Genomic DNA, 22,769 nt, shown 5'->3' with positions numbered 1-22,769 from the left:
GCCAGTCCGTGCCATTTGGTACAGGGCTCCTCAAATAAATTGCATATTTTTTGTGGAATGGGAGATGGGGTATCCCTCCACCCCACTAGCCGTGATATTTTATGATGTTCAATAGATCCCCATAATCCCTACATAACCATAATCCAGAAATGGAGCACCATAAAAATAAATTTTATACATTTTTTTTTTTTTAAATCCGTTTTGAGCAGCACTGCAAAATGAAATATCACTTTGTCCTTATATAGTGGGGGTGGGGGGACTTGCGTGAGAAAGTGGAGTTGAAGCCACAAATTTACATGTACTGAGCAAAAACACACTTCATTTTTTTGTGTCAGCATCTGAAGTCGAATCAGATAAACCCTCTCCTGCTTCAGGTCAGTCAGAATCAACAAAATTATTTAGTTTTGTTAAATGCCACAATAATGAGAGAATTTATTTTCTTTGAGGTCAAAAATTTACCTTCCTTAGTATGGAGTAATATTTCCTTTCCACTGCATGACTTGGGTCAAATGGTTTGGGTAACGTTCCACAAATGAAATCCTGGGCTATTCCTCCTGACAGATTGCCTTGCTCGCACACGCCTTTTCAGGTATGACCACAAATTTTCGATAGGTTTTAGATCAGGGCTTTGTAACTGCAACTCCAAGACATTTTTATCCTCAAGCCACTATTTAACCATTTTGTCAGTATGCTTAAGGTCATCGCCATTTGGAAGACCCAATTGTGCCCGAATTTTTGCTTTCTGGATTATGTCTTAAGATGTTGCCTTAATATTTTCATGTAATGTTCTTTCTTCATGATGCCATCTATTTTATGAAGGGCTCCAGTTCCTGCTATAGCAAAACAGTCCTACAAAATGATGCTGCCACCTCTATACTTCACAGTTGGTATGGTGTATCAGGTTTACAAGCGTCCTCCTTTTTAGTCCAGATGTAATGTTGGTTGTTGTGACCAAACAGCTCCACTTTGATCAGACCACAGGACAGTTCTGGGGATGATTTGCACATTTCGGTTCAAAATACGTTAATCTCCGTCTCATTCCTGAGCGGTGTAATGGCTGGACATTCCCATGATGTTTTTACATATAGTGCCCTCTGTAATTATTGGCACCCCTGGTCAAGATGTTTTTTAGCTTCTAATATTTTTTTTACTAAATAATATGGGACATTAATGGAAAAAAAGAAAAATCCAATCTTTGAAACAAGTGCATTTATTCAGTGGGGAAAACAATCCCACATAAAGTAATAATTATTTGACATCAAATTAAGTGTGTCACAATTATTAGCACCCCTGGTATTAATACTTTGTACAACCCCCTTTTGCCAACAAACCAACACCTAATCTTCTCCTATAATGTTTCACAAGATGGGAAAAGACAGAAAGAGGGATCTTCAGCCATTCCTCTTTGGAGAATCTCTCTAAATCATCCAGAGACCTGGGTCTTCTCCTCTTCAGCTCACCCCACAGGTTTTCAATGGGGTTGAGGTCTGGGGACTGGAATGGCCATGGGAGGAGCTTGATTTTGTGTCTGAACCATTTCTGTGTAGATTTGGCCATATGTTTCGGGTCATTGTCTTGCTAAAGGCCCAGTGATGACCCATCTTAAGCTTTCGGGCAGAGGGCAACAGATTTTGATTTAAAATTTCTTGGTATTTCAAAGCATGCATGATGCCATGCACATTAACAAGGTTCCCAGGGCCTTTGGAAGCGAAACAGCCACACAGCATCACTGACCCACCCCCATACTTCACAGTGGTTATGAGGTACTTTTCGGCATACGTATCTTTTGTGGCACGCCCGACCCACTTAGTGTTTGTTCCCTAAAAGCTCAATCTTGGTCTCATCTGACCAAAGCACACGGTCCCAGTTGAAGCCCCAATACTGCTTGGTGAACTCCAGACGTTTGCATTTATGATTTGAGTGAGGAAAGGTTTTCTCCTTGCATGCCTCCCAAACAGCTTGTTGGTGTGTAGACAGCGCCTGATGGTTGATTTGGAGACTTTGTGACCCCAGGATGCTACCATTTGTTGTAATTCTGTAACAGTGAGCTTTGGAGATCTTTTGATTTCTCTAACCACCCTCCTCACTGTGCGTGGTGGCAAAATAAACATGAGTCCTCGTCCAGGCTTGTTTACCGCAGTTCCAGTTGTTAAGAAGTTCTTAATTATTCCTCTCACAGTGGATATGGGCAGATGCAGTTGAGTGGCAATCTTCTTGTAGCCTCTGCCTGACCTGTGACGGTCGACACATATCTGCCTCACTTGTATGCTGTGTTCCTTTTGTCTTTCTCATGTTCAAGAGTGGATAAGAGAAATGGCCTCTGTGTCATGTCATATTTATACCCCAGGGAAACAGGAAATGATGAATTACTCATTAAATGTTCCTAGAAACTCTGGTAAACTTTGTAAACTACTGTAGAAATGACAGAAATGCTTCAATTATATTTATTTCCTGGGAATTGTTAAGGGTACCAATAATTGTGGGACAGGTGATTTAATGAAAAATAATTATTTTTTAGTCAGGGATTTTTTTCATTTTCTTACAATTCATTTGAGTTTAATCTTACATTTTCCTAAAAATGCAGCCCTATGGGGGCACAAACCAGTGCAATCTGTAGGCCGGTCCCAAGCCCGGATAAATGCAGAGGGTTGCATCAGGAAGGGCATCTGGCGTAAAAACTGTGCCAAACAAATATGAGCGTTCATCTAAAGAATCCCATACCGGATCGGTCGTGGCCCGGGTGAACAACGCCCGCCCCTGGCAGTGCTAACCTGCAGGGCATTGGTGGAAATTCAGCTACTGTGGGTCGAAGACAAAGAAGAGGAGGAAACCGGATCCGTCGTCAGCAGAAAAAGAGGAATGCACAGAGCCTACAACTGAGTGTCAGGACTTTGAATCTTTGGACTATGACAGGAACAGCTCAGGAGTTGGTTGACATGATGATTAGGAGAAAGGTTGATATATTGTGCATCCAAGAGAGCAGGTGGAAAGGTAGTAAGGCTAGAAGTTTAGGAGCAGGGTTTAAATTATTCTACCATGGAGTAGATGGGAAGAGAAATGGAGTAGGGGTTATTTTAAAGGAAGAACTGGCTAAGAATGTCTTGGAGGTGAAAAGAGTATCAGATCGAGTGATGAGACTAAAATTGAGGGTGTTATGTATAATGTGGTTAGCGGCTATGCCCCACAGGTAGGATGTGACCTAGAGTTGAGGGAGAAATTCTGGAAAGAACGAGATGAAATAGTTCTGAGAATCCCAGACAGCGAGAGAGTTGTGTTTTTTGCAGATTGTAATGGACATAGTAGGTAGGCTAAGATGGAAAAAGATGACACACTGTGACGACCCATAACGGGACAAGCCGAAAGGAAAAGAAAAAGAAGAAGAGTTACATTTTCCTAAAATTTTCAGTGTGACAGTATTCTTCTGCAATCAAGACTGAATTTATTTTAAGCTTTTAACACATCTTAATCGGGGGTGCCAATGATTATGGAGGGTACAGTACGTAAAATTGTTTGGTCAGATGACCATGGCATCATCAAGCATCTGGAAATTTGACCCAAGGATGAGCCAGACTTGTGGACCTCCATGATTCTTTCTCTGATTTCCTGTCTGAGTTCTTTTCATTTTCCCATGCTTCCTAGCTAACCAGAGTGTTTCAGGTGTGACTTTAAATACATCCCTAGGTGTCCCATCGATTAATACTTCCATTTTCCTCACAAGGTTCGTGGGAGTGCTGGAACCCATCCCAGCCATCATCCGGAATGGTTGCCTGCCAATTGACCCCTCTGTACAGGGCACTTAACCACGCCCCCTGAAGTGACGTCACGCCACGTGCGCTGACATAAGACAGACAGTAAAAATGGCAAATACAATACAATACATTCTGAACTGAGACAGACTCTATGCTTCTGATTTCATTCAAATCAACGATATATTATAGATTCAAAATACAATACATTCTTAACTGAGAGAGACTCCATGCTTCTGATTTCATTCAATCCTTCACACGTAGCAATGTTATGCTAGCGGAGAACGTCTCATTCATTTATACGAGACGTGTATTAAAAATCAAATTTAGGGCATATCTTCATGCAAACAGTCTGGTTAAGCTTCGGCCGCAAGCCAGCAAGAAATCAATACGTTTGCGCAGTCCGATCATCGCTAAATATCGCTCAACAAAGAATAAGTGTGTCAATCTTTCACACGTAGCAATGTTATGCTAGCGGAGAACGTGTCATTCATTTATACGAGACGTGTATTAAAAATCAAATTTAGGGCATATCTTCGTGCAAACACAGTCTAGTTAAACTTCGGTCGCGAGCCAGCAAGAAATCCATACGTTTGTGCAGTCCGATCATCGCTAAATATCGCTCAACAAAGAATAAGTGTGTCAATCGTTCACACGTAGCAATGTTATGCTAGCGGAGAACGTCTCATTCATTTATACGAGACATGTATTGAAAATCAAATATAGGGCATACCTTCGTGCAAACATATCTGTTCCGGTTGATATTAGATGGATTTAGTTGATGATGCGGTCTTCCACAAAGTTTGATCCATCGAAGGCATTTTTCGTACTGGGTCTTCGGTTTTGGAAAGGGTACGAATCGAACTCCACCAACTAGCTTTTCAGGATACCTGTCGTCACTATTACAAAGTCCGTGACTACACCTCTTAGCCATATTTTTTGTTAAATAACCCAAATACGCGATAAAACGCTAACTAAACCTATACTGGACCATGCAATGTTGTCTGAGAAAATGGCGGGAGCAAAAACGGGCTTTGGTTTATGCAGATCTCTGGCCTCTGATTGGTCAGTGACGCGGACTGCGCAATATCCACGGAGGGGTCAATTGCAGGGCACACAGAGACAGACGACAGTCACACTAACAATCACACCGAGGGTCAATTCAGAGTGTCCAATTAATCCATGTTTTTGGGAAATGGAAGGAAACCCGAATGCTTGGAGAAAACCCATACAGGCACAGCCTAACCAACCTAACCTATCAGGATGTTCTAAAGCCATGACCGCCACATCTGGGCTTCACCATGTTCTTCAAAGAAATAGTACTTTTTGTGTATGAACACTTTTGACCTCAAAGAAAATAATACAAAATTCTCTTGAGAAACTCTCTCTCTCACTATTGTGGCATTGAACAAAATTATATAATTTTGGTGATCCTGACTGACTTGAAACAGGAGAGGTTTGGTCTGATTTGACTTCAGACAATGAGACAAAAAAAGAAACATTTGTTTTTGCTGTGTATAGTTATACTTGTGGTTTCAATTGTATGTGCCCCAGCCCCTTGACGTCAGGGCTTCTCGTTTTTTTTTTTTTTTGACTGCAGCTACACAATACATGTGGCGTGTGCATGTTTTCTCAGGCTACAGGAGCTGACGGTGTGCTTAGAGGACAATGTGGATGTCCATGACATAGAGCTGATGCAATACATTAACGTGGACTGCTCCAAGCTCAAGAGGCTTCTACAAGGTTATATACTTTTTAGGACTTAGAGAGTCAAGATTTACATGATAGATCTCGTTTCTGTCAATTTTGTTTTTTTTTTTAATATTTGTATTTTCTTGTAGAAACTGTTCTAAAGTTTAAAGCCCTTAAAAAGCCTACACAACTAGCAGTCATCAACAGTTTGGAAAAGGTAGGTTGTTCCTTTTTCTTCTCCCCAACATGAGGCTACCCTGTAGGGGCAACTGCTTCCTTTAATTATGTAATATATATAGCTTGTCAATATGACCATATTTTATTGTAACTTTTTTCTTTAAATATCAAATACTGAAGACATATGGCCCTTTAGCATCCCGCAGTTGACCCACCCTGCAGCCACAACCATGGTTTTTGGCGTAGTCCTGTTCCCCAAGGGGCAATGTAACCCAAACTTTTACATACATTAGAATGCATTGTAGTTTTTATGAACCTACACTAACGCAGTAAAGGCCTTTTCACATTGCACTTGGTTTTCTTGGTGTTCACTTCAGGTCGGGGGAACATTCAAGGACGACTGGGCCGGGGTACATGCTTGCCCTTAATGAGAAATATGTTCAAATATATAGGGGTGTCCTGATTCATATTTTTGAACTTGAATATTAGCATGTCAGTAAAAAAAAAAAAAAAAAAAAAAGTATTGGACTGAATCATTTGGATTTTACCGCTGCTATACAAGTAGTCCGCTCCAGAACTTCTATCCAGAAGCACCTGGACAGGATGCACCACACTGCCCCTTAGAGGTCAAGATTTGTACAACAGAAACAGAAAATAAAACGATACCCCAGATGTTGCCACCGGTGGAAAAACCAAATGCAATTCCCTCTATATACTGACAATAATAATATCTTTATTTGCATAGAACGGTGGTCGACTGGTTACCACGTCTGCCTCACCGTGCTGATGAATTCAAATCCATCCTCGCCTGTGTGTCTCCCAGTGCCTGCATAGGTTTTCTGCAGGCACTCCGGTTTCCTCCCACATCCTAAAACATGCACTGTAGTCTTATTTGAAGAATATCTAATTCCCCAAATTGTTAATTGAATTTTTTATACAGTGAAGAAAACAAGTATTTGAACACCCTCCTATATTGCAATTTCTCCCACTTAGAAATCATGGAGGGGTATGAAATTTTCATCATAGGTGGATGTCCAATGTGAAGGAGATAATCGAAAAAGAAAAATCCAGAAATCACAATGTATTTTTTTTTTTTTTAATGATTTGTGTGATACGGCTGCAAATAAGGTCCAACAGTGGACCCTTTTTCACCAATCTGCTTGGCAATTTCTCCATAGCCCTTTCCAGCCGTGTGGAGTTGCACAATTTTGTCTCTAGTGTCTTTAGACAGCTCTTTGTTCTTGACCATGTTACAAGTTTAAGTCTTACTGATTGTATGGGGCGGACAGGTGTCTTTATGCAGCTAACGACCTCACACAAGTGCATCTGATTCAGGATAATACATGGAGTGGAGGTGGACTTTTAAAGGTGGACTAACAGGTCTTTGAGGGTCAGGATTCTAGCTGATAGACTCTTGTTCAAATACTTATTTGCAGCTGTATCACAAATCATTAAAAAATCATACATTAGGATTTCTGGATTTTTCTTTTTATATTATCGCTCTCACATTGGACATCAACCTACGATGAAAATTTCAGACCTCTCCATGATTTCTTGCAAAGAACTTGCAATATAGCAGGGTGTTCAAATACTCATTTTCTCCACTGTGTATATCTATATATATGTTACAATCACTGTGATTTGACGGGCGCTGGCGCGTACTTGGAGAGAGAGAGAGAGAGAGAGAGAGAGAGAGAGAGAGAGGAGAGAGAGAGAGAGAGAGAGAGGAGAGAGAGAGAGAGGAGAGAGAGAGAGAGAGAGATCTTCTCTCTCTCTCTCTCTCTCTCTCTCTCTCTCTCTCTCTCTCTCTCTCTCCTCTCTCTCTCTCTCTTCTCTCTCTCTCTTCTCTCTCTCTCTTCTCTCTCTCTCTTCTCTCTTCTCTAGAGAGAGAGAGAGACTGCCTCGCCACATTTCAGGCTTTAAACAAAGATATGAAAGTACATTTTTTTGTCAAGAATCAACAAGTGGGATGCAATTGTGAAGTGGAATGAAATTTATTAGATATTTTACACTTTCTTTAACAAATAAAAACCTGAAAAGTGGGGCTTGCAGTAATATTCAGCCCCTTTACTTTCAGTGGAATTAAATTTATTGGATATTATATACTTTTTTTAACAAAAAACTGAAAAGTGCAGCGTGAAATAAAATTTGGCCCCTTGATTTTCAGTGCAACAAACTCTCCAGAGGTTCAGTGAGGATCTCTGAATAATTCAATTTTGACTGATGATAAATAGAATCCCCCTGTGTGTAATCAAGTCTCCGTAGAAATGCACCTGTTCTGTGATAGTCTCAGAGTTCTCTTTAAAGTAAAGAGAGCATGATAAAGACCAAGGAACACACCAGGCAGGTCTGAGATACTGTTGTGGAGAAGTTTAAACCCAGATTTGGATACAAAAAGATTTCCCAAGCTTTAAACATCTCAAGGAACACTGTGCAAGCAATAATATTGAAATGGAAAGAGTATCAGACCACTTCAAATCTACCAAGACCCGGCCGTCCCTTTAAACTTTCACCTTGAACAAGGATAAGACTGATCAGAGATCCAGCCCAGAGGCCCATGATCACTCTGGATGAAGTGCAGAGAACTACAGCTGAGGTGGGAGAGTCTGTCCATAGGACAACAATCAGTTGTACACTCCACAAATCTGGCCCTTATGGAAGAGTGGGGGAAAAAGCCATTTCTCAAAGAAATCCATAAAAAGTCTCTCTTAAAGTTTGCCACAAGCCACCTAGGAGACACACCAAATGTGGATAAAGGTGCTTTGGTCAGATGAAACTAAAATGGAACTTTTTGGGCACATTGCAAAACGATATGTTTGGCATAAAAGCAACACAGTTTATCAACCTGAACACACTATCCCCACTGTCAAATATGGTGGTGGCAGCCTCATGGTTTGGGCCAGCTTTTCTTCAGCAGGAACAGTGAAGGTGGTTAAAATTGATGGGAAGGTGAAAGGATCCAAATACAGGACCATTCTGGAAGAAAACCTGTTGGAGTATGCGAAAGACCTGAGAATGGGACGCCGATTTATCTTCCAACAGGACAATGATCCAAAACATAAACCCAAATCTACAATGGAATGGTTCACAAATAAATGTATCCAGGTGTTAGAATGGCCAAGTCAAAGTCCAGACCTGAATCCAATCGAGTATCTGTGGGAAGAGCTTCAAGACTGCTGTTCACAAATGCTCTCCATCCAACCTCAGTGAGGTTGAGCTGTTTTGCAAGGAAGAATGGGCAAGAATTTTAGTCTCTTGATGTGCAAAACTGATAAAGACATACCCAAGCTACTTGCATCTCTAACTGCTGCAAAAGATGGCGCTACAAAATATTAATGCAAAAAGGCCGAAAAATATTGCATGCTCTACTTTTCAGGTTTTAATTGTTAAAAAAGTTTAAATTTTTCCAATAAATTCTGTTCCACTTCAGGATTGTGTCCCACTTGCTGTTGATTCTTGACCAAAAAATTCAAGTTTATATCTTTGTTTGAAGCCTGAAAAGTGGCGAAAGGTGTGTGTGTGTGTGTGTGTGTATGTATGTGTGTGTGTGTGTGTGTGTGTGTGTGTGTGTGTGTGGGTGGGTTTGGGTGGGTGGGTGGGTGTTTGGGTGGTGAAGAAAATATGTATTTGAACACCCTGCTGTATTCCAAGTTCTCCCACTTAGAAATCATGGAGGGGTCTGAAATTTTCATCGTAGGTGCATGTCCACTGTGTGAGAGAAAATCAAAAGGAAAATCCAAAAATCACAATGTATGAATTTTCAATGATTTAATTGTGTGATACATCTGCAAATAAGTATTTGAACACCTGAGAAAAGCAATGTTAATATTTGGTACAGGAGCCTTTGTATGCAATTACAGAGGTCAAACATTTCCTGTAGTTGTTCACCAGGTTTGCACACACTGCAGGAGGGATTTTGGCTCACTCCTCCACACCGATCTTCTCTAGATCAGACAGGTTTCTGGGCTGTTGCTGAGAAACAGGAAGTTTCAGCTCCCTCCAAAGATTTTCTATTGGGTTTAGTTTTGGAGACTGGGTAGGCCACGCCAGAATCCTGTATATTATTCTTACGGGGCACTCCTTGGTTTTCCTGGCTGTGTGCTTTGGGTCGTTATCATGTTGAAAGACCCAGCCACAACCCAACTTCAATGCTCTGACTGAGGGAAAGAGGTTGTTTCTCCAAAATCTCCCAATACATGGCAGCGGTCATCCTCTCCTTAATACAGTCCAATCGTCCTGTCCCATGTGCAGAAAAACACCAACAAAGCATGATGCTACCACCCCTATACTTCACAGTAAGGATGGTGTTCTTGGGATGGAACTCATCATTCGTATTCCTCCAAACACGGTGAGTGGAAGTATGACCAAAAGTTCCATTTCGGTCTCATCTGACCTTTCTCCCATGACTCCTCTATATCATCCAAATAGTCATTGGCAAACTTCTGACAGGCCTTGATATGTGCTGGTTTAAGCAGGGGAACCTTTCGTGCCATGCATGATTTCAAACCATGACGTCTATGTATATAACCAACAGTCACCTTGGAAACGATTTTTCAGGTCATTGACCAATTCCTGTTGTGTAGTCCTGGGCTGATTCCTCAGCTTTCTAAGGATCATTGAGACCCCATGAGGTGATATCTTGTATGGGGCTCCACTCCAATTGAGATTGACAGTCATGTTTAGCTTCTTCCATTTTCTAATGATTGCTCCAACAGTGGACCTTTTTTCACCAAGCTGATTGACAATTTCTCCATACCCCTTTCCAGGTGTGTTGAGTTGTACAATTTTGTCTCTGGTGTCTTTGGACAGCTCTTTGGTCTTGGCATTGTTACAAGTTTGTCTTACTGATTGTATGGGGTTGACAGGTGTCTTTATGTAGCTAACAACCTCACAGAGGTGCATCTGATTCATGGATACATGGAGTGGAGGTGAACTTTTAAAGGCCGACTAACAGGTCTTTGACGGTCATAATTTTGGATGATAGACGGGTCTTCAAATACTTATTTGCAGCTGTATCACACAAATAAATTGTTAAAAAGTCATACATTATATTATGGATTTTTGTTTTCAGATTATCTTTCTCACAGTGACCATGCACCTACGATGAAAATTTCAGACACGTCCATGATTTCTAAGTGGGAGAACTTGCAATATAGCAGGGTGTTCAAATTCTTATTTTCTTCACTGTATGTATATGAAAACACACACACATGATAGAGATGAGCTTATTTAAGGTAAAGGCGAAAAGATAGCATGTCCAAAGTCTGGTGTGATGGTCTGAGCGCTCGCCCGTGCTGAAAAGTATTATGATGAATGCGCATGCGTTACTAACAGGGGAACTCTGGGTACATAATTGACGCTTACTGGGAAATCTCCCAGTCTCATAGTTCCTTCTTCTACGTAAAAGGAGCTAACAACACCCTAACTTAACCTTAAAACAAAAGCTGATAAAAAGTTATCCACATATATGTACGTTCGTTGTGTTCGTCTTTTTGAGATGTCCGTAGCGAACATGAACGCTCGTCGACAAGTTGTCGAATCGCATGTTGAAGCATGGACGGGGATGTTTCATAATGGCCGGAAGTTTACAAAATCTATGCAGATGCACATTAATATACGCGCATTAATCACAAAGAGACTTTGCTGCACTGGGAAGTCACCGTCATGCCACTCTTCAGTTGAACAAACACTGTTCCCTCCCTTTATCACTGTTGACTTATTGTTGATTCAGTGTATTGCAATTTTTTTTAATATCCATATTGTGCATAATTCTCCATGTCACGGAATTTTGTGGGTATGCTGTAATTTTTTGTGGTAAAACTTCCTAGCCTAGAACATCAAAACTTTAAATCTTAAAAACAAAAGGAAAAATCAGTTTTAAATCAGTGTAGAATGTTTTTGAGTATTCTAGAGGCTCATAAGAGTGCGGGGAAGATTAATCAGTCTACGGAGATTCATACAGCTTTAACTCATTTATAAATAATAGTATTTCCTCATTTAACATGGGTGTTAGATTCCCAAAAAATACCCACCTTAAGTGGAATCACTTGTTTTCCTTTCATATTTTTTTTTTGTTTCCAGGATCTTTTTTTTAATCTACAGTATGTTTTTTGTTTACAAGTTCATAATTTCGGAACTTTTTTTCGTTTTCAGTATGTTTTTTTCAGTTTGTTTTTTCAGGCTGTTAAACCCCTTAACATATACTTTACGAACTTTTCTCAGACAGACATTAACATTTTCTCACATTTCTCTTCTTTTAAACACCCTTCAAAGTTCAAACCTTTGTAGATAAAAAAAAATAAAAATCCAATGTGTTTTACAATGAAATCAAAATTTGTTTGAGGCCAAAACATTTTGAGAAATAAAAAAATGTTTCTATTTTCTTCTGCTTCCTGAGAGTTTTCCTTTAAAAAGAGAAACATTTGTTTTTAGAAATTAATTTTAATGATCAATCTATGTGGTTGGACACGAAATTATGAGACTTGTTTTACAATTCCTCTGGCCGGTTAGCGCTGTGGGTCGTTTTTCTGTTCTCTTTTTTTTTCTTCTGTGGCAGAATATTCTCAAACGCATTCTCACCTTCGATTATGTTTGAGAACTGAAGCCGTGGCACTTTGTCCATGGCGCGGTGAAATACTGTGGGGCCACTGACTGACCCGGTACTTGGGGAAGAGCGAGCTACAATTAATAGATCAAAAGAACTTTTCAAAACAGCATTTGCATTTTTGGGCTAAGGGTTCTAGAATTGCAAGCTGACTTGAAACGAGAAATGACCCACTGTGTTTTTTGTTCCCAACTGAAGAAAATGGGTAAGATGATTGCGTTAAAATGGATTTTGTCACAGAGGTATTACTTTTAAGACAACACATCTTTGTTGCAACTTCATACAAATTTGACTTATCCAGTTATTGGCCTGAGCAGGATGTCTGCGTTCATCATGCTTCAGTCCAAAATGTTCCTAAATCATCGAGGTGGCATGAGGCTTTGGAAGTTATTCCATTAATGCCACTCAATTTTCTGTGGCTATGTAGCTACGGCCACACCATTAGGAAACTTGGCTTCGTGCATGTGAACGCCCCTATTTCAAAAACTCGCATGCTTGTGCGCACATCCGCACCTGAACAATAAGAGGAAGCGTCCCTGCCCTTCACTATCTCTGCTTGGCTGAAACACCATTTCTGCCCAGCGCCGATTTCTCGTATTTATCCTCATCTGATAAAGGAATAGCAGTATTGGTTGATCGTGAAGACGGAGGAATACTTCCATACAGATTTGAACCTGTGGCTGCAATTAATGTTGAATATTCGGACGGTTCTTCAGGCGGAATGACGCGGAGTCTGACTACTCGGAGGCCTACGCACGACATAAGCGCGTAATCAAAGGCCCCTTGGAGCTCCAGGCCGGCAGCCGTGGATGGTTCTTCAGACGGGAATGACGCGTAGTCTGACGAGCGAGCTCCATTGGCTGGCCGCGAGCCGAGCTTCCAGGTGGCTGAGGCTGTCAGCCCCGGACGCCGAAGCTAGGCTAAAGGCCTCCGCCGGCTCCAAAGTAAAGTAAAGTAAATACGAAGTTTGTTGCGGCACGGTACACGTCAGATCTGCGTACGTAGGTCATGTGACTCGTGAAAATGGCAGCGCCCCTGAAAATTTGTAATTCTCATTACAAATCTTCTCAAAACACGATTCAATGAGAGAGGATTTAACATCACATTGTCAAAAATGGGCTACATATTACATAACCTGTTGGATACACCGTTCATGCAAAGCACTGGATTTCCCCTTTAATATAGTAAAAAGTAAAAAACTTTTTTCAAATTTTAGACACTGAACTGTCACAAAGAATTGTATCACCATATCATGTGGGAGCTGTCGGCTCACTTCACAAGCCCTCATTTCAGCCAGCATCAATTTATTTACTCTGTGTGCATTTTAACTTGGCGGGTTCTTTGGCATCCATTTTGAAGGAGGGGTTTTGAGTAAAAAACACACACTAACTTAAAGTAGAAAGTCTCTTATGGTCTCTGGGTGCTACAGCTTGTTTCAGTTATTTCCAAACAGGAGATGTTTGACTTGGACATGTGACTAGGTAGTGGTTAATCAATGTGTTAAGAGGATGTCATTTGAGGTGCTGCAAAAGAGTACTCGTGATGTCTGCTAACACTAGTAAGTATCCTGACTTGATCAATAAGTGTCTTAATACTTATAAAGCTAAAACTGTTGATATACATTTGATTTCCGGTTCCGCCACCCTGCAATAAATGAAATCTGCAAAGTAGTGCTCACTTTTCAAATGACAGTCCTCCCTCACTACAACGTGGTTCATATCACGCAGGCTCGCTATCACACAGATTTTGTGTGTATAATTGACCCCTCCATACAGGGCACTTAACCACGCCTCCAGTAGTGACGTCACGCCACGTGAGCTGACGTAAGACAAACAATTCGTAAAAAATGGCAAATACAATACATTACAATACATTAACTGAGACAGACGCCATGCTTCTGATTTCATTCAAATCAACGATATATTATAGGTTCTAAATACAATACATTCTGAACTGAGAGACGCCATGCTTCTGATTTCATTCAATCATTCACACGTAGCAATGTTATGCTAGCGACGAACGTCTCATTCATTTATACGAGACGTGTATTAAAAATCAAATTTAGGGCATATCTTCATGCAAACAGTCTGGTTAAGCTTCGGCCGCGAGCCAGCAAGAAAGCGACACGTTTGTGCAGTCCGATCATCGCTACATATCGCTCGACAAAGAATAAGTGTGTCAATCGTTCACACGTTGCGGTGTTATGCTAGCGAAGAACGTCTTATTCATTTATACGAGACGTGTATTAAAAATCAAATTTAGGGCATATCTTCGTGCAAACAGTATGGTTAAGCTTCGGCCGCGAGCCAGCAAGAAAGCGACACGTTTGTGCAGTCCGATCATCGCTAAATATCGCTCAACAAAGAATAAGTGTGTCAATCGTTCACACGCAGCAGTGTTATGTTAGCGAAGAACTTCGAATTCATTTATACGAGACATGTATTGAAAATCAAATATAGGGCATACCTTCGTGCAAACATATCTGTTCCGGTTGATATTAGATGTATTTAGTTGATGATGCGGTCTTTCACAAAGTTTGATCCATCGAAGGCATTTTTCGTACTGGGTCTTCGGTTTTGGAAAGGGTACGAATTGAACTCCACCAACTAGCCTTTCAGGATACCTGCTGTCACTATTACAAAGTCCGTGACTACACCGCTTAACCATATTTTTTGTTAAATAACCCAAATACGCGATAAAACGCTAACAAAACCCATACTGGACCATGCAATGTTGTCTGAGAAAATGGCGGGAGCAAAAACGGGCTTTGGTTTATGCAGATCTCTGGCCTCTGATTGGTCAGGATTGCGCAATATCCACGGAGGGGTTAATTCTTTAGTGTGGCATTTTTTGTTGTTTTTCTTAACAGCAGATGAATGTGCACTGTGTTCTTTAACCGGATTCACTAAAGAAAACCCTGTATCGTGTTCTGCATCTCGATTGGCTGATGGAGTGTAGACCATTGTCAACCACCCTGAGTAACTGACCCCAGCCATTTGGGCGGCTGGAGCATCCCAACTTTGTAGAAAGGGCACCTGTTAGCACCCTCTTTATTTTGCCATGTTCTCACGCCTGAAGTACTGGGACCACCGGCGTGGTACACATGGGTGCGTACAGGTGCCTAATCATTAAATAAAAATAAAATAAAAAATTCTGCGACGTGAAAGCACACATGAAACCTATCTCTAAGCCAAGCAGAGATAGTGAAGGGCAGGGACCCTTCCTCTTATTGTTCAGGTGCGTATGTGCACCCAAGGATGCGTGTTTTTGAAATAGGGGCGTTCACATGCACGAAGCTAAGTTTCCTAATGGCGTGGCGGTAGCTACATAGCCACAGAAAATTGAGTGGCATTAATGGAATTACTTCCAAAGCCTCATGCCGCCGGCGGAGGCCTTTAGCCTCGCTTCGGCGTCATGGGCTAACGGCCTCTGCCACCGAAGCTCGGCTTGCAGCCCGCCGCCAGTGGTGGCAGAGGCCTTTAGTGTAGCTTTAGCGTCCGGGGCTAATGGCCTCCATCACCTGGAAGCTCGGCTCGTGTCCCGCCACTGGGGCTCGCGTCATTTCCGTCCGAAGAACCATCCGCGGCTGCTGGCCTGGAGCTCCCAGGGGCCTTTGATTACGCGTTTATGGTGTGCGTAGGCCTACGAGTAGTCAGACTCAGATTCATTCTACCCAAAGAACCATCTGAATATTCAACATTAATTACAGCCACATGTTCAAATCTGTATGGAAGTATTCCTCCGTCTTCCCGATCAACCAAAACTGCTATTTCTTCATCAGATGAGGATAAATCCAAGAAATCGGCGCTGGGCATAAATGGTCTCCCATGTAATCAGCCTTTGTTGCGGCACGGTACATGTCACATCCGCACGTGTAGGTCATGTGACTTGAGAAAATGGCAGCACCCCTGAAAATTCATAATTGTTGATAAAAATCTTCTAAAAACAATATTAAATGAGAGGATTTAACATCACATTGTCAAAATAGGGTACATATTGCATGACCTATTGGATACACTGTTCATCCAAAGCACTGTATTTCCCCTTTAAGAATACTTTGAGATTGGGTGATGTTGTTTATTTTTCTTTTACCTCAGGGGAGAGTCAACGGCAATGGTTCTCCTTTAACTCTGTTATTTCTTGACAGGCCTTTTGGAACTGGGTAGAAAATTACCCAGATGAATTCACCATGCTCTATCAACGACCCCAGGCAGATATGGCAGGTAGAAAAACAATAGATAATTTCATTTCTTCATATATATATATATATATATATATATGTAATACTTAAATAATATACAAACATACCGACGCGCTATATGTGGATCTAACCTGCTATGCTAACAATCATACCTATGATTGGTGACATCGAACCTGTTAAAATTGTGTTTTCTTGATGCTGTCCTTTGGACAAAAAAGTCCTTCAACATATATTTGTACAATTATACGTGTAAACATAAATCTTAAATACCATCTTGTCATCTTTGGTGAGTCATCTTGTTCATAAAAAAATAGACTTTTGTTCGGTGGCTTCTTTAATACGCTCTCCTTCCCCATTCACCCTTTTTTTCCCTTCTTGTTTACGCAGCAGCCCATATTAACAGGAAAAATGTAATAGTTGACATTTTTGCAAATTTATTGAACATGAAAAGCTATTCAGACTCTTTGCTGTGACATTCATATATTTAACTGGTGCCGTCCCTTTTTACTGATCATCCTTGAAATAGTTTTACTCCTTCATTGGAGTCCAGCTCTGTTTGATTATACTGAATGGACCTGATTAGGAAAGCCACACACCTGTCTATAGAAGACCTTACAGCTCACAGTGCTTATCAGAGCAAATGAGAATCATGAGGTCAAAGGAACTGCCTGAAGAGCTCAGAGACAGAATTGTGGGAAGGCACAGACAAAAAAAATTCTGCTGCTCTCAAAGTTCCCAAGAGCACATGGGCCATTGTAATCCCTAAAGGGAAGGTGTTTGGGACAACAAAAACCCTTCCTAGAGATGTCCATTGGGCCCAACTGAGCAACCTGTGGAAAAGCACCTTGGTGAGGGAGGTAAAGAAGAATCCAATGATCACTGTGGCTGAGCTCTAAAGATGTACAGTGAAGAAAATAAGTACCGTATTTTCTGCACTATAAGGCACACCTAAAAGCCTTTAATTTTCTCAAAAGCCGATGGTGCGCTTTATAATCCGGTGCACCTTATATATGGATCAGTATTGAGCCTTCAGTGCAGCTCCATCTAATGCCTCTACTGTAGCGTCTATTCTGTGCGTTTTATAATCTTGTGCGCCTTATAATGCGGTGCGCCTGATATATGGAAAAAGTTTTTAAATATGCCATTCATTGGCGGTGAGCCTTATAATGCAGTGCGCCTTATAGTGCGGAAAATACAGTATTTGAACACCCAGCTATATTGCAAGTTCTCCCACTTGCAAATCATGGAGGGGTCTGATATTTTCATCGTAGTTGCATGTCCACCGTGAGAGATAATCTAAAAAGAAAAATCCAGAAATCACAATGTATGATTTATTTTTATTTTTTTTAACAATTTATTTGTGATACAGCTGCAAATTAGTATTTGAACACCTGAGATAATATGTGGTACAGTTGCCTTTTTTTGCAATTACAGAGGTCAAACATTTCCTGTAGTTGTTCATCAGGTTTGCACACACTGGAGGAGGAAGTTTGGCCCACTCCTCTACACAGATCTCTCGATCAGACAGGTTTCTGGGCTGTCGCTGAGAAACATGGAGTTTCAGCTCCCTCCAAATATTTTCTATTGGATTTAGGTCTGGAGACTGGCTAGGCCACGTCAGAACCTTAATAAGCTTCTTACAAAGCCACTCCTGGGTTTTCCTGGCTGTGTGTTTCGGGTCATTGTCATGTTAAAAGACCCAGCCACGATCCATCTTCAATGCTCTGACTGAGGGAAAGAGGTTGTTCCTCAAAATCTCACAATACATGGCTGCAATCATCCTCTCCTTAATAAAGTGCAGAACTCCCATGTGCAGAAAAACAACTCCAAAGCATGATGCTACCACCCCAATGCTTCACAGTAGGGAAGGTGTTCTTGGATGGAACTCATCATTCGTCTTCCTCCAAACACGGTTAGTGGAACTATGACCAAAAAGTTCCTTTTGGTCTCATCTGACCACAAAACCTTCTCCCATAACTCCTCTGCATCATCCAAATGGTCATTGGAAAACTTAAGACGGGCTTTTACATGTGCTGGTTTGAGCAGGGGAACCTTCTGTGCCACGCATGATTTCAAACCATGACGTCTTAGTGTATTACCAACAGTCACCTTGGAAGCGGTGGTCCCAGCTCTTTTCAGGTCATTGACCAAATCCTGTCGTGTAGTCCTGGGCTGATTCCTCACCTTTCTAAGGATCATTGAGACGCCACCAAGAGATATCTTGCATGGGCCTCCACTCCGATTGAGATTGACCGTCATGTTTTGTCATGTCTTCCATTTTCTACCAATTGCTCCAATAATGGAACTTTTTTTCACCAAGCTTCTTGGCAATTTCTCCGTTGCCCTTTCCAGCCGTGTGGAGTTGTACAATTTTGTCTCTGGTTTCTTTGGACAGCTCTTTCATCTTGGCCATGTTACAAATTTGAGTCTTACTGATTGTATGGGGTGGACAGGTGTCTTTTTGGAGTTAACCTCACACAAGTGCATCTGATTCAGGATAATACATGGAGTGGAGTTGGACTTTTAAAGGCGGACGAGCAGGTCTTTGGGGTCAGAATTTTAGCTGATAGACAAGTGTTCAAATACTTATTTGCAGCTGTATCACACAAATAAATTGTTAAAAAAAAAAAAAAACATACATTGTGATTTCTGGATTTTTCTTTTTAGATTATCTTCCTCAGAGTGGAGATGCAGAGGATCTCCAAATCCAGGTGTGGAAAACATGTTGCATCATTCCCAACAGGACACATGGCTGTTTTAGCTTTAATAATTCAATTTAGATTTAAATAACATATTAAAACCAAGAGGTGGGTGATTCATTAATTATCATAGAATGTTCGTAGTAGTATAATAAATTAATACTATTGATTGATAGAACAAAGTATTTGTTTTGTATAGCTTGCTTTGGTCTCTCTGATTTACAATAAATTACTTCTATACTATATATACTGTAAATATATATTACAATGTCACCATAGGACCAATGGCCCCATCTAGGCTCCTGGGAAATGCATAGAGGAGATTAATGACTGGATGTTTTTTTGGAACCAAAGAGAAACAATTACCGGTCACCAAAGACTCTACTTGTACTATGTGAGACTAGATGTTATTAACGCAATTAACTAATCCCCTGTTTTGTTCACAAGATTAGAGAGGGCAGACTTCGATGGTTTGGACATGTTCAGAGACGAGAGATTGAGTATCTTGGTAGAAGGGTGCTGAAGATGGAGCTGCCAGGCAAAAGAGTAAGAGGAAGACCAAAGAAAAGGTTGATTGATGTTGTGAGGGAGGACATGAGGACAGTGAGTGTTAGAGAAGAAGATGCACGAAATAGGCTTAGATGGAATAAGATGACACACTGTGGCGACCCCTCACGGGACAAGTCAAAAGCTAAAGATGTTATTTATGCATACTTTAGGCTCCGATAAGTCTCTGTGAGATGGACAATTAAGTGATGGCACCCTACAGGTTATCAAGTGGGCTTCCTTGTATCAAGTGTTTAGTTAATAGGCCCACGATATTCTTGAGAGGGTTCAGCAGTGAATCCCAGTGTCGCAGGTTCACCCCCTAGAAGCCATTAATTCTCTTGAAGGCCCAAGTGGGGCATTTTCTCTTTATCCACAGGCACTACTAGCTGGCCTTTTCTGACGCCTTGGAGAGATCTCTGCCTGCCAGTGGGACTTCCCTCTAACTCACATGTCTCTGAGGGGCCTGGATGATGAGAAGGCTATGCACTTTCTGCAGCCTTTTTCCACCGGGCGTACCTCTTCTCTCCAGCCTTGCTGTTCCATTTTGGCCGCAAGTCCTGCATACCTCAGCCTCTTCTGCTCGTATGCCTCTTCGACTGCCCCCTCCCAGGTCACTGTGAGCTCGTTGCTCTAAAGAGCCAGAGCAAAGCACAAGATCTCGTCGTATTGTGGTAGCTACAATCTCAGCTGGAAAGCGGAACTTCTTGTCCAGATCTGCTAGCACCTTCCAGTCTCATGCACTGGCCAGATGTCCACTGTGTGATGGCTTGTTGCTGTGGCTGGTTTGACTCTCCCCCGTCCGAACAAACGGCATTGGTTGCCAGTTGGCTGCCTCATCTGCTGGTTCACTAGAATACCAGGGAGACACTTCAGCACTTGGTTGTGCCGCCAAGTGTAATGGCCTTGAGTGAGGCTGGTCTTGCATACAACCAGGATGTGCGTCAGTGTTGCAGGACTTGGGCATAAAACCATACCACTGGTTTAGGTTTGTGGGAGAAAGCAAGACGTCAGATACAGTTCTGATTATAAAGCTTGCCCTCAATGCCTCCATCTCCCACAGCACTATCTGGGTGATCTTTCTTGTCTCCACTCCTTCCCAGGCTAACCACTGCCCTTGCTTGGCCTGCGACACAGCTTGGGTGCACCTGTTTGCTTCATCTTTCCCATGTACCTCCTCGACTCGCCAGCTTGTGCCTTTCAGCAATAGTGTGTTTGCTCCATACTGGTCTGCTGGCCACAAGCCCATGGCCAGTCCTCCCCTCCAACACCCGGCCAATGATGTCCTTGAGCCTGAGTGGTGCCTTTGCCTGTTCAGTTTCACCCAGTGGACTCTACATTCTCACAATGGGCAGGATGGGGGCAGTCTGGGCTAAATACGGATGGATGGAATCCAATAGCATCATTTCCAGTCTGGCTTTGGCGGACTTGTGCTCCTCTGCCAGGCTAGGAATGGGCAGGTGTAAAATCACTTTGCCGTAGAACCCAATGCTTCTGAGCCACCTTCACAAACGAGCTGACCAGTCTCTCCAGCTTTTATTACTACCAACGAGGCCAGAAATGTTGGTGTGGTGATGGACCCAGACCTAAATTTGGAAAAATATATCAAAGCTATAATAAAGTCAGTCTTGAGAATATATCAAGGTCAAAAGACTTTCCTCAGCAGGACATGAAAAATCAAGTCCATGCATTCATTTTTAGTAGGCTTGACACCATCTTTACAGGTTTACCTAAAAAAATCTATCAGACAACTACAGCTCATTCAGATGCTTCAGTCCTAAGACCAAACTCAAAGACTTAGACTTAGACTCAAAGAAAGCCTTAGATAACCTGAAACAGGATATATAAATCCGAATTGAAGACACACCTGTTCTCAGCTGGTTTTTAATGAAGATCAAACTGACTTACTTTTCTAAATTCAATCATATTTTAACTTGTGATTTTATGGTTTTATGTTCTCTCTTTTTGTGTTAATATTAAAGCATGTTTGTATTTGTTTTGATGTGTTTGCAAAGCAAGGTGAATCACCTTGTTGTTGAATTGGGCTATACAAATAAACTTTCCTTGTTTATTTGAATGGTTAAATGTCACTTTGTGATAATATGGAGGTCATCCAGTGTGGCTGTGTTGTTCCTGCAGAAGCTGCGGAGAAACTGTTTGACCTGGTGGATAGCTTTGCAGAAAGTGCCAAAAGGAAAGCTGCAGTTTGGCCACTTCAGATCATTCTCCTGATACTCTGCCCAGAGATCACTCATACAATCTCCAAAGACACTGTAGAAGATAGCAAAGCCAACAAGGTAAACTGGGAGAGGGGAACACATGAAAAGTAATCTAACCAAGTCACAAATTATCATGGAATCTTGTGTCTATCCTATTGTGCCTGCAGAAACTGTTTTTGGACAGTTTACGAAAAGCTTTAGCCGGTCAAGGTGGTAGCAAGCAGCTGATGGAGAGTGCTGCTATTGCCTGTGTAAAACTGTGTAAAGCCTCAACTTATATTAACTGGGAAGATCACTCAACCATTTTTCTCCTTGTCCAGTCCATTGTTATGGATCTCAAGGTTTGAATATTTTCTTACATTTTCTCCCCTCCTTTGTCTGTCTGAGAATGGGATTTTTTCTTTTGGTACTGTGAGAAAGACAGCAATTTAATTTCAAATTCAGCCCTTCTGTTAGGAGTATTTTTTTCTGCTACTCTGTCCACTATACATCATCTTTTCTGTTTTATATTGTGATGGTTGCTGTGAGTTGCTGATTAGCCCAGCTGGAAAAGCTATCAGTCACACAAAAGTCCAACTTTGAAATCATTTGTCAAGCCCGTTCATTCAGTGAGAATGTTACTTCATCCATATCTGATGCAGCTCTTTTAAAGTCTGGATGTTTTTTTTAGATTCAGTGCATATTTATTTATTTATTTTTCTACATTGGTTTTCAAATAACCAACATTCTCTAGAACAGGGGTTGGGAACCTTTTCGACTGAGCGAGCCATAAAGGCCAAATATTTTAAAATGGAATTTCTAAAGAGCCATACAGTATTTTAAGAAAATAGTACAGGTGTATTTGCGCAATTATGTAAAACCAACACTTTTAAGGTACAATAAGTC

General features: G+C 41.4%; 1 protein-coding gene across 8 annotated transcripts in view; it reads left to right on the top strand.

Moving 5' to 3' along the window:
• Positions 1–22,769, top strand: part of nf1a (neurofibromin 1a) — a 261,091-nt gene that overhangs the window by 58,421 nt on the left and 179,901 nt on the right. For all 8 annotated transcript variants that reach the window (XR_009795929.1, XR_009795928.1, XM_061826400.1 and 5 more), the window contains exons 5-9: positions 5,383–5,489; positions 5,588–5,655; positions 16,367–16,442; positions 21,805–21,962; positions 22,052–22,225. Coding sequence is in view for 6 of the 8 variants with exons in the window: in XM_061826400.1 (XP_061682384.1) it covers positions 5,383–5,489; positions 5,588–5,655; positions 16,367–16,442; positions 21,805–21,962; positions 22,052–22,225 (583 nt within the window). In the remaining 2 variants the exon portion in view is untranslated. The remainder of the gene's footprint in view (positions 1–5,382; positions 5,490–5,587; positions 5,656–16,366; positions 16,443–21,804; positions 21,963–22,051; positions 22,226–22,769) is intronic.

The sequence above is a fragment of the Syngnathoides biaculeatus genome, chromosome 8, assembly GCF_019802595.1.
Source record: "Syngnathoides biaculeatus isolate LvHL_M chromosome 8, ASM1980259v1, whole genome shotgun sequence".
Taxonomy (NCBI): Eukaryota; Metazoa; Chordata; class Actinopteri; order Syngnathiformes; family Syngnathidae; genus Syngnathoides; species Syngnathoides biaculeatus.
Note: the sequence above shows the minus strand (reverse complement) of the source record. Positions and strands in the feature narration are given on the sequence as shown.